This window comes from Theobroma cacao, chromosome 1 (genome assembly GCF_000208745.1).
Source record: "Theobroma cacao cultivar B97-61/B2 chromosome 1, Criollo_cocoa_genome_V2, whole genome shotgun sequence".
NCBI classification, from domain to species: Eukaryota; Viridiplantae; Streptophyta; class Magnoliopsida; order Malvales; family Malvaceae; genus Theobroma; species Theobroma cacao.
The window spans coordinates 1,094,333-1,107,124 of NC_030850.1; the positions used below are offsets into that span (position 1 = coordinate 1,094,333).

The window sequence follows — 12,792 nt, forward strand, 5'->3', positions numbered from 1 at the left end:
CGTTTGTAAGTCCAATATCTTTCTCTTATATATTCGATATGAAATTTTGTAACACTCACGTTATTGTAAGAAAAAAATTTTTTGTCAAAATGTTTCCTTTTTTTATATACATAAAAAAACTTGATAGACAAAATTTAAATTAAAAAAAATTAATAAATTAATTATAGTTCGTTGGCCAAGTTTTATTTTTCTTTTTTTGTAGTTATGTTTAATATTTTGATTATATTGCACATCCATGCATAATGTAGTTACACTAAGGTGCTGTTTTGAAAGGGGTAAAAAGGAGAAATCGCTATTACTACAAAGAGTTCCAACGTACTCTGCTAGTTATATTGTATAATGGACAATACTATAAGGAAACTTTGATGTTAATTAAAGTAATTTTTTTTAATGAATCTCATAATAAAATTGGATTTATAAATAAAAAAACACGATTAAATAGTTCCACGGTATATATAAAAATATTTACTAGTTATTTCTCAATAAATTGAATAAAAGGATAGTACTTCAATAGCTCATAGGCGTTAATTATCACTTCAAATCCTTTGGTGAGATTGATAATTAAGCTCATATAATTGAAATTAATTAATTAATTAATTGTTACCATATACCGTCTGGCTTCACAAATCCAACACATGTATCGGGAAATTGAATTGTTAGTATGTTTCTTACAATTATTGTATTGTAATTAATCAATCATAATCATGAATTGTGTAAAATCGATCAAAATTTTATAGTCCACACAAGTGACGGATCCTTACATAATTTTTTATTATGATAACATAAGCAACATTAGGATAAGTATTAAGAGTTTAATAAAATGCAAATACAACAAACATATAAGTTTAGATATTACATCAAAAGGGCACACAGTTGCACCAAGTTGTCACAGAATTAAGGCAATGAGAGTCTTACTACTTTCAGACCATTCATGCTGTGAGCAAATAAGAAAGAGATGGGATATGTCTGTAGAGATTTCTTGGTAGAACTCTGAATTATTTTTTCCTAGTTTATCTTAGTTAGCAATATTCATTGTCCGAGAAATTGGAAAAGGTGACCTAGCTAGGGAGGGAACCACCATCTAAGCAAGGCGCAGGTCATTGGGTCCAAATCTGCCCCCATGGTGAAGAAGATTAACCTGGTGGTTTTGGTGCAGGCGAAGAGCATATAAGTTAGAGGCTCCATTTGCCAGCCCCATTGATGATTCATAATATGCTTCGTTTTCAACTATTCCATCCTCAAGCTTTGCCTCCTTCAATGAAACCATTCCAACAACAAAAAAGAAATAACATCAGTATTGTTAACAAAATCTACTAATTCCTCGGTGGATAAAGAAAGCAAATTCAACCCAAAGATTCTTACCAGGTCGAGCACAAGATTTGCATGTCTTTGCTCCAAGTTCCTTACCTGCAAAATGCAGAAAAGAGCAGCAGCCCTCAGTCCAGAAATTAGTAGGAACTTAAATTGAATTAGATCAAAGAAAGAAGTTATAATGTATGCTGTTCAATGAACTAACCTTCTTCTTGTATGTGTCGGTTTGGGTTTTAATGACATGGTACTGTGAAGAAAACAAACCAACTGAGGCTGTTAGTTTCATGATTCAATTTACAATCCCCTTTCGGTCTGATCAGCTATTTAGAGCCAAATGTGATGAAGAATAGTTACAGGACCGGGCAAAAATGCATCATGAGCCCCCTTTTTTCCCCCAAACTAGAAGGAAACAGTGAAGAGAAATCACTCCAAAAGAGAAGAGTAACTTTTCAATGTGGTTCTTGCTCCTTGCTTTCCAAATGGAGGAGTTTGGGAGCTAGGGTGGAGTTGAGGATTTCAAGGTTTACCAAAATGATGAAAGCTTGGAAATGGGGGAGTTCAGAGGATGACCCAAAAGTGCTTTACATAACCAAAATTTAATTAAACTTAACCTTGGCTAAAAGATGTATGAACCCTTTCAATTAGAACTCTCAGCATTTCTTTTTTCACCTTAATATTAAGAAAAATAAACGAATATATAAGTATGAAAGAAACGAAAACCTAAGATATATGTATCCATTTTTGGTACAACAAAAAAAATCCAGTAATTTCAAACCTTTCTCTGACGTACAGCCTCCAAGGACGAAGCCATCTTTGCCTCAAGAGCTTGCAGTTCCTTGATGTTAAGATCGTCCAAATCTTCACCAATCCTTTGCCTGCTGAAAGCATACATACCCTGATCAACTTTGCTACAAAAAAAGCCTTGGAAAAGCAAACTTTTACTGCCAAAAAAGAACCCTAGGTTTTGATAAAATTATCAAGCACTCTCTTTACCTGATCTCTCTTCTGAGCCTGTTGTTGATCTCCTTCAGCCTTCTGTAGTTTTCTTGCATTTTCTGCCAAAACATGTGAAGTCATACAATTACAGATCTAGCACTGCTGTAAACATTAGAGAGAGAAAGAGAGAGAGAGAGCGTAGTGACCTCATAGTGGGAGCTCCAGAGATCAATCCCTAAAGTCTTTTGATATAGATCAAAAAAGGTCTTCGTCCTAAGTTAAAACAAAAGAAAAAGAAAAACCATATCATTTCTTACAGGCATACATATATGGATAGAAAAGAAAAAAAAGAGAAGAGACAGAGATGGTTGAGTATACGAGATATTAGGGCTGATGAACTCGTGGAATTTTCCAGAGCTGGAGAACATGATGAGGGAAACCTTGGCATCACACAGAACAGTGAGCTCTTGGGCTTTCTTGAAAATACCGTTTCTCCGCTTGGAATAGGTCACCTGTCTGTTGGTAGTGTTCTCAATCTTCTTGATCTCGATCTTCCCACGACCCATCGTCTCTTTTTCTCCCGTGAAAACTCTTAAAAGGCAAGATTGAGAGAGCTAGGCAGCTATAGCTAAGAGAGCTGTGGGTGGGTGCAAATAGGCTATAGCCTTCAAAGAGAGGAAGGGGGAGAAGATGGTAAAGGAAGTGGCTAAAGAGAGGAAAGGGGTGGTATCTACATCGGGAAAGAGGCTTAAAAAGTGTTTTGTTTTGTAACTGAAAATGCTGGCTAAATAAGTGAGCAAGCACGGACCAACAGAAACAGGGCATCTTGAGGTTAGGGCACGTTGTTGGTAACGTGTGAGATTGGTAGTTTTTTGCGTTGACCATGACAGGACGTGATATACGACACAACCTCCCTTCCTTAAACCTCTTCATTGGGAGAATTAAAGTAGGATTCAGCGTAGAGAAAATTATAAGAAGTAACTTTTCTTTAATAAAGGTATTTTAAAAATAATTATTAAAATAAATTTAATTATTTTTAATTATATTTAGTCATAATTCGGTGAATATACTTTTCAAATTATTTCAAATAAATTAAACCATTAATCATAATTTTTTCTTCATTTGTGCTTTTAATTTTTTTCTCTCTTATCATCCCACCCTTTTTAATTTTATCGATTTTTCTCTTCAGCATTCATCTGCTATGCTCTGATTTCTCTCTCGCATTTTCAGATTTATCTTTCTTGTACTTTCAAGACACTAAGTAATAGTTTTGATGTGCTTAGGTGGATGTTTATTTGAAAATTTTGATTTTTAAGTGTTTTAGATAAAACAAAAATGGTAAAAATGATCACAGATGTTTAAAATAGTTTTTAATTGGATCAATTCGAAACCTATACACCAATAAACTCAAAAATTTAAAATTTATAAATTTAGATTTTCAAAGAAATTTTTTTTATTTTTAGTCGAAATAAGTGTTTTAAATAAGAAAATTTATGTTTTGATATATGAAAATATGTTAGAAACACTTTAATCAGTGTCATATTATCAAAAAAACAAAAGAAATGAAGAGAATTGAGAAGATTTGAAGTTTTGGTTAGTAAGTAATAATATCATTTTAAGTATTAAAGTGTAACAAAATAATTTTGAATATGACGTGTAACAACCTAACCATGGCGTGTTACATGTTTTTGTACATAGCATGTAACAACCTAACCATGACGTGTCATATGTTTTTGTACATAGTGTGTAACAATCTAACCATGGCGTATAACAACCTAACCATAGCATGTCATATGTTTTTGTACACGGCGTGTAACAACCTAACTATAACGTACCAGATGTTTTTATATATGATGTGTAACAAATCTAATTAGGGCGTGTCACATGTTTTTGTACATGACATGTAACAACCTAACCATGACATATCATATGTTTTTATATCTGGCGTGTAACAACCAAACTCTGGCATGTCACATGTTTTTGTACATACCGTGTAACAACCTAATCATGGCGTATAACAACCTAACCATGGCGTATAACAACTTAACAATGACGTGTCATATGTTTTTGTACATGACGTATAATATGTTTTTGTATATAACGTATAACAACTTAATTATGGCGTGTCACATGTTTTTGTACATGGTGTGTAACAACCTAACCATGGTGTAAAATATGTTTTTGTACATAGTGTGTAACATCATGATGTGTAATTTCATTAAGAGTAATTTTATCCAACTTGGTTAAAAATAGTTGAAATTATAAAGAGGGTTATTTTTGAAAACATCTTATCTATAAGGGTTATTTTTAAAAATGCCTTTTCAGCATATTATACATACGTATATCTTATACATATATATATATAATTATTTAAAAAATTTTAAATAAAAATTTATAATTTTATATCTTATGATGTTGATTTGATATATTATAATAAATAATAATATGACATATTAATGCAATATGATAATATGATCAAATTACATTTTTCAACCTTTATCTCTATATCACGTAAGCGTCACATGGATATAAAATGATAAAAAATATTTTTATTAATTATAATTAATCAATTATTAATAATAAAAATTTATTTGATTTTAAATAAAAATGCAGAGGCTTCATTGAAATTAATAAAAAAATAAAAATTTATTTAACTTTTTAAAAATAATTTAAGATTTTTTTTGAATATTATGCTATATATATATATGAATAAAAATCTTTTGTCTCATTTACTGATGCACCGTTTGGTGCATTTCTTTCCATGATTTTATGTCACGGTACTAGCTTTATGTTATTATTTTAACATTAAAACCTTAAATCTTAAACCCTAATATGAAAAATTTAAGAAACACATAACACAAAATTATAAAAAAATACCAAATGAGATAGAACGTTTCTGTTTATATATATATATATATATTTCAATTTTTCACGGTAGTATTACTTTTTTTTTTGTTTTGACAGTTACCATTCATGCATAAATATTTTCTCTCATAAAATAGTACTAACAATAATAACACAACAATAAAAGATTCATATATTTTTTAGGTGAATTAAATTAGGGACATAAATAGGTTGTACAAACTTTAGGTTAAGGCGCAAACATGTATTTTTTTAAAATTATTCATCATGTCAACAGTTCACATTTTGAATAACATAAGTGATAAATTATCAATGTTTAAACTCCAAAACCTCTTATTATATAAATGACCAAACTAATCAATGAATTGAATAACTTCCTCGTCGATAAAATTCACACCTATTTATATGACTACATACTTGATACAAAGCAAATACAAAATATACAAACTTAGTTCCCATTCTAAAATTAACCTATTTAATTGTCACCAAAATGTTAAAATCCCCTTTGCTTAACAAAACTCAAAGTCCATATTACCTTCTTCTAATTCTTGTTTACCTTCTCCTATTAACTTGTGGGTTTTTCTCCTAGTGCATTCTTGATATTTCTCATTATCGACCAACTACAAAGATTAAAGAATGTACTAGTTAGTTGTAGGATACATAAAAAAAATGATTAATATTTGATGCATTGATAATATATGATTTTTGTATACGATCAAACTATCAAATTCTAACACCTCATTAATGAAATATTATTTTGGGAAAAATAAAATGTTAATAAAATTCTAAAATTGCATCTAGCTTTAATATTTATTTTTTATTTTTTAAAAAATAATATTTTATTAATGAAGTATCAAGATTTAGTAGCCTAATATTATATAAAAGTTATAAACTGTCATTGTATTAAATTAAAAAAAAATTAATATTTGATGTATTAACCATGTATAACTTCTATAAATGATTAGGTTACCAAATCTTGATATTTAAAATATTATTTTAAAAAATAAAAAATTAATAAGATTCAAAATGATTTTAAGTTTTAATATTAACATTTTATTTCTTTTAAAATAATATTTTATTAATAAAATGTTAAAATTTGATGATTTGATTATGTATATAAACACTATACATCACATCAAATATTTTTCTTAAAAAATTAATAAGATTCAAAATGATTTTAAGTTTATTAGCTTTTTTGTACAAGGACATGAATGAGTAGGGTGTAGGCACACCCCCTAGGGCTCTGCCCATATCCAGGCTCTTCTCACATCTCAGATCTCAATCATGTCCTATGTCTTGACAAAGCTTTTCCTCTTCTTTTTCTGAGCTCCTATGTCAAGTTCTCTCCTCAGCTTCGAATCCTAGGGGTGCAATGGCATGGCCTACTTCTTCCCATTTTCCTCTCTTTAAATCCAATTCCCGAGGGCCAAATCAGATGGTTTGCGACCAATCAAGAGGATTTCGTTTTTCAGCTTTTAATCCTTGAACAAATTTTTTCTTAGTACTCACAAAGATTGCACCCATTCATGTCTTATAATAAACATTCTTCTTTATTAAATTTCCTACCAACAACATATATCAGTAAAAAGTAAAAATAAAATAAAATAGTTTAACAGATTTATATTCGTACATAAAATTTATAAATTAAATATTATTATCTCGGTCAAATTTTTATTTTTTATAATTTTAAATGATAATATATAAATGTTATATACTTACTATACATTAACCGTAATTTAATCGAATTTTGTTTGTTTTTCCTTTATTAGCTAAACGTGAGTAAATGCTTTACCTACCCAAGTAAAGATCAATTACAGCAGCCTTGTCAATGCTTTCCTCTGTTTCTTTCAATGGGTGTAGTCGTATATGAAACAGGCTGTTTGAAGGTAGCTAGGGCAGAAACTTTGGTCGTGGGCAATGAATTATCTTTATCAGGGATAAGTCAAATTGAGTCGGATTGATGATTTAAAAATGTTAAATGCGATTTGAATAAAATGATTTGATTCAATTAGTCTATTAAATTTAAAAAGTCTGATTCAATTGATTTATTTGATATTTTTATTTTAAAAATTTTGAATTGAATTAACTAAAATATTAAATTAATATTATATATTATTTTTAATTTTATATAAAATATATTTTGTTATTAATTTTCATTTCATTTTTTATAATTATGAATAAAGTTAATAAATTTTAATATTATAATTTATCAAAATAAAATAAAATTTTGATTCTTTTAGTCCAAAATCGAACCAATCAAATTAATTGGATAATTGATTCGATTGATATTTTTTTTATATTTGGTTGATTCTGATTGATTTTTTAAAAATATTTTGTCCATTTAATTCTTATGTATGATAGATCAAACCAATTGAATCGTCCAATTATTCAATCCTAATTTTTATTATATATAATATATATTAATACAAGGAATTAACTAATCTACTATAAAAAAAATTCTTCTTGTTTGAAATTGTAATTATTTTATTAATTTTGCGTCTATTTTTTAGTGTCAACACAATATACATGGGTATAGGACAAAAGTCCTGGTTGATTTGGAAACTCAAACTTCAAAGGAATGAAATATATATTTCTTTTCTTTCCAAATTGAATATATAGCACATAGATAAAAAATTTTAATTATTATTTAAATTTTAAAATATAAAAATTTGCATCTAATTTCAAAATTTTGTTAACATAATATAAGTATGAATTCGAGATTCATTTTTTTTTCAATTTAAATAGTGATTAATTAAGTTAATCATTTGCTTAATGGGAAATTTAATTATACCTATAATGATTGACGAAAATTATCATATTTATTCATTATATTTATCGAATTTGTAAATAAAAATTCTAATTCTGCTTAGAATGATTTTCATTAAAAGTGAATAATTAATAAATTAGTAGTATAAAATTTCAATTATATATAATTTTGAAATATTGTCTTTCAATTAATAGACTTTCATTTATAAATAATTTATTTTAAATTTTAAAAAATATTTGTACTATATATATAAATTATTATTTAAATATTAATAAAACAATAAATATTCACCGTGGCAAAAAAAATTAGTATTTTGACAATGAAAATATTACTGAATTAGTTAAACACAGGGCCAATTCCACAGGTTGGGTGCCAGCATTTCTTCAATGCGGTAACACCAGAGTTTGCGAGTTGTCCATGAGGACTGTTTAGTCCCAAAAAAGGGGAGCAGACGGAAAAAGCCATCTGTCCTAGAGTTTAGGTGGCTGAAGTATTAAATTATCAATCAGCAATAACTATGAGCAGGGTCAAGAAGGGAAGGGGCAAGTTGCTTTTAAAAGTTTCATACCAGAGAAGCAAAGTGAAGGTATATCAGCAATGGAAGGAAGCATAGCAGGGTTAAGGGAAACCTTCAAAAGTGGAAGAACTAGAAGTGTGGCGTGGAGGAAGAACCAGCTCAAGGCTGTGATTGACCTGATAAATGAAAACGAGCAGACCATTTATAAGGTACTCCATCAGGATCTTGGAAAGGATCCAGCTGAATCATACAGAGATGAGGTGAGTGCATATGTATATATGGATTTATCAGCTAATTTCGTTCAATCCAAGTTGCGTTTGATTGCTAATTTTCATTGCAGATGGGAGTTATACTGAAATCAGCCAACTATGCTTTGAGCTGTCTGGACAAGTGGGTGGCACCTAAGAAGGTTTTCTGCTCTCTGATCTCTTTCTTTTTCCCTACGTTTAATTTCTCCTGGAAGTGGCTGGAACCATGCCAATACTTTGCCTTTTTCTTTTTGTTTGTTTCGGTCCAGGCTGAGTTGCCATTGGTTTTCTTTCCTGCAAAAGGGGAGGTGCTGCCTGAACCAGTTGGCGTAGTTCTCATATTCTCGTCTTGGAACTTCCCCATCAGTGAGTTCAGCCAAAACCTGAGAAGCCTGTTTTAATTCTGAATTCTGTATCCTGATGTTGCACCCTGCGGAAGATGGAATATCTATAGTATTGAGATCAATTTGCTCTTCTTCCTAAATCGACGAATCCTGCAAGCAGCCCAGGAAACATCAATTAATCGCACTTTAGTTCAGTTAGATCTAGCTTATGCTTGTCTCTTCCCAGTTTCCACTCGAAACCAAGGATCTCTAAACTGATGGAAATGCCTTAATATTCTCATATGTTGTTCTTGATGCAGCGTTGGCATTGGACCCATTGATCGGAGCAATCTCTGCAGGAAACGCAGTGGTGCTAAAACCTTCAGAACTGGCCCCGGCGTGCTCGTCTTTTTTCATTGAAACTATTCCTCTTTATTTGGACAACAAAGCCGTTAAGGTCATCGGCGGTGGAGCAGATGTTGGTGAAAGACTGCTTGAGCTGAAATGGGACAAGATATTCTTCACTGGTAACCTTACTTGCATAAATGTATTTCTTTTATGGATGATTTGAATCTCAGATAACATCTGCTTTTTATCAATTGTCTTCAGGGAGTCCACAAGTGGGCCGATTGGTTATGACTGCAGCTGCCAGGCATCTGACGCCAGTTACTTTAGAACTTGGTGGAAAGTGCCCTGCTGTTGTAGACGCCTTCTCCAGCCATTCAAAAACAAAGGTTCTTTTGTCTGATTACAAGAATTAATGCTTTGAACAAATGTTAATGTCTATTCAGAGGGAAAATGGTTCGACGTTCTAAATTTGCTTCTGTCACTCTGGTGTCAAGGTGATTGCTAAAAGAATCGCAGGGGGGAAGTGGGGGCTCTGCAGCGGACAAGCTTGCATCGCTGTAGATTACTTGCTTGTGGAAGAGAAATTTGCCTCTACTCTGGTATTCACCATCAAAATTTTGATGGAAAATGGGATTCGAATGTCGATTTGAATTCATAGATTTTTCGTCTGTTTCAGATTGAGCTATTAAAGAAGAACATCAAGAGATTCTTTGGTGGAAACCTTGGAGACTTGAAATGCGTCTCCAGAATTGTGAACAAGCATCACTTTGAAAGAATCTATCATCTTTTAAAAGATCCCCATGTTGCGTCCTCAATTGTTCATGGAGGTTCCGTTGATGAAGAAAGACTGTAATTTCTCTGCATCTTTGAATTTCCAAGGCATTTATTTATTTATTTATCTTTTTCATGTTCATAGACAAGGCTTCATGCGGATCTTTGATTCATCAATGAACTAATTAACAGGGTTATTGAGCCAACAATCTTGTTAGATCCCCCACTTGATTCTGAGATCATGACTGAAGAAATCTTTGGTCCATTGCTTCCCATAATCACAGTGAGAGATTCTCAACCCTATTTTATTGTTTCTTCCTGCAAACTATCTGTTTTGTTCAGGAAAAATCCTGAAAAACAGTTGCCATTCTTGTATAGCTGAAGAACATTGAAGAAAGCATCGACTTCATCAACTCTAGGCCTAAGCCTCTTGTTATCTATGCTTTCACCGAGGATGGAACCTTCAAGAAACGAATTCTATCAGAAACATCCTCAGGAACTGTAACATTCAACGATGTCATGGTTCAAGTATTGCTCTGCTTCTCCTCAAACTTCTCTTACATATTCATCATGCAGATAAATTGAAGCTTGTTCAATGTGTTAAAAATGTTTTGCAGTTTGTATGTGATTCGCTACCATTTGGAGGAGCTGGCCAAAGTGGCTTCGGAAGGTACCATGGGAAGTATTCTTTTGATACTTTCAGCCATGAAAAAGCTGTACTGCACAGAGCCTTCTTTCCTGAATTGGAACCAAGATATCCTCCATGGAATGATTTCAAGCTCCGGTTCATCAAATTAGCTTACAGGTTCGACTACTTCGGACTAATCCTCCTCCTACTAGGGTTGAAAAAGCCATAGTTGAAAATAACAGTTCCCGGGCCTGCTCTGTTGCCTATATCCTTTATTAATCAAGTATGGTAGAAGGATTCAATAATGCCTGTTTGCATGAATGTGAAATGTTTGGTTCTTGTCAGATCTTCCTGAACCACAAACAGGACAGGTTTTGTTGTTATATTGGAACCAAACCTGAGCATATTTCAATTAAGTTTCAACCCACACCTTATCTCAAGTATGTGGCCTGGGAATCCATTGGGCAATTACTTTTTACAGTGAGATTAAATGCAAATATCAAACTAAATTAATTACCTAACCTAACCTAACCTAACCTACATCTGCCTTCTAAGTTTCAAGGACGATTTCTGGCTGCGTGTTGTTTGAAATTCAGATAGTAGCAGTAGCATCATAGTACATGCCTATCAATTCTAATTATTAAAAGTCTTCTTCCCATCATGATAGGGAACTGTTAACCTTATCTTCTTGACATTAAATGAAAAAATGTTTTTTTTTTAAATAATAATCTAACTAACTTTAATCCTTATCTATATGCATCTGAATTTCGTTACGGATTTTGCTATCTGTATTTCCTTAATAATTTTATTAACGAATGCCCTAATGACACTCTTTAAAATTATTGTGTTAGGGTCCGGCTAACACATGGTTAAACACTTATTAAATTCATACAACAACATTGTAGTATTCGCATATCAATTTTAATAATCCAAAGTCTACAAATTCTTTTCTATTTTTTTCAATTTTACATTATTTAGGAAAATATTAATCAGTGCTTTCTTATATTAAATGAAAAAAATATTTTAATTGTAATCATATTAGGTCGGATTGACTGTGCCTACTATCTCAATAAGATTAATTATTATTTTATTTTTTAAAAATATTTTTTGATTTAATACAGAGTCCAATAACCCAAAAAACACTATCTAAACCAATAAACAGCTGCCACCTGTAACCTTAGCCATCTGGCAAGGGGTAGGAGAAATAGAAACGTTTAAATTTTCCTCTCGCGGTTCTTGACAGTCAATACAGAATAAATTCGAAGCTGTCCCACGCCCAAAAAAGCTGGCGTCGCTCCTTCCGCGAACCCCTACAGACCAATCACGGCTGACCAAATTCAATAACTCCCGAACCCATGTGGGCTCGCCGCCCATGAGACACCCGACTCCGACCCTTCGATTTGTCTCCTCCAATATAATCACCATCAACAGCCACATAACTCAAGATCCACGCCGGCTCCTTCTCGTCAGCGGCTGCTTTCAATCAAAATCCATGGCCACCGAGAACGGTTTATCGAAAGCGTCGTCGGCGATAGAGGACACCGGCGACGATAAGAAAAAAGGAGACGAAGAAGAATTAGAGAAGAAATTGCCGCCTCCACCGGAGAAGCCCGAGCCTGGGGATTGTTGCGGGAGTGGATGCGTGCGGTGCGTTTGGGATGTGTACTATGAGGAGCTCGAGGCTTACAATAAGCTTCGCGAATCGGATTCCAAGGCGCCCAAATCTTAAGTCATCTTAAATTTTTATTTTGTTGTTGTTTTAATTTGGTGAATAAATTCATGGCAAACAGAAGAAGAAAATTATTATTTGTTCTCGAATTTCTTGAAATTATTTTATTAATATAAAATCATTAAATGTAGGACTACTTTTTAGCACAAAATTAATATCGATTTCAATCATCAAAAAAAGTATTATCCAAATCAATTTCATTTTAAATATTGGATTTTTAACTCCATAAAATTTGACTTATACATATCAATAATCGAAAAATATAAATATATGCACGCCATTCTTTTTCCGTTTTTGAAATAAATCACTTTTAAATAATAATTATTAAAAATTGACCCGTTCTCCGATAAAG

The 12,792-nt window shown here is 31.8% G+C and overlaps 2 protein-coding genes across 3 annotated transcripts; one reads left to right on the forward strand and one right to left on the reverse strand.

Moving 5' to 3' along the window:
• On the reverse strand, positions 753-3,015 carry LOC18610825 (floral homeotic protein PMADS 1). Of its 2 annotated transcripts, none has more exons than XM_007046714.2 (7): positions 2,626-3,015; positions 2,454-2,520; positions 2,305-2,366; positions 2,087-2,186; positions 1,517-1,558; positions 1,363-1,407; positions 753-1,252 (listed from the first exon to the last, which is right to left on the reverse strand). In XM_007046714.2, exons 1-7 carry the CDS (start codon positions 2,811-2,813, stop codon positions 1,082-1,084), a joined length of 675 nt encoding a protein of 224 aa, XP_007046776.1. In that variant the 5' UTR covers positions 2,814-3,015; the 3' UTR covers positions 753-1,081. The 2 variants fall into 2 exon arrangements, with proteins under 2 accessions (XP_007046776.1, XP_007046775.1); XM_007046713.2 differs by having other exon boundaries at positions 2,087-2,189.
• On the forward strand, positions 8,326-11,224 carry LOC18610826 (aldehyde dehydrogenase family 3 member F1). The gene is made up of 10 exons (XM_007046716.2): positions 8,326-8,653; positions 8,734-8,802; positions 8,911-9,007; positions 9,285-9,491; positions 9,574-9,698; positions 9,807-9,911; positions 9,989-10,161; positions 10,276-10,366; positions 10,462-10,611; positions 10,701-11,224. Exons 1-10 carry the CDS (start codon positions 8,474-8,476, stop codon positions 10,938-10,940), a joined length of 1,437 nt encoding a protein of 478 aa, XP_007046778.1. The 5' UTR covers positions 8,326-8,473; the 3' UTR covers positions 10,941-11,224.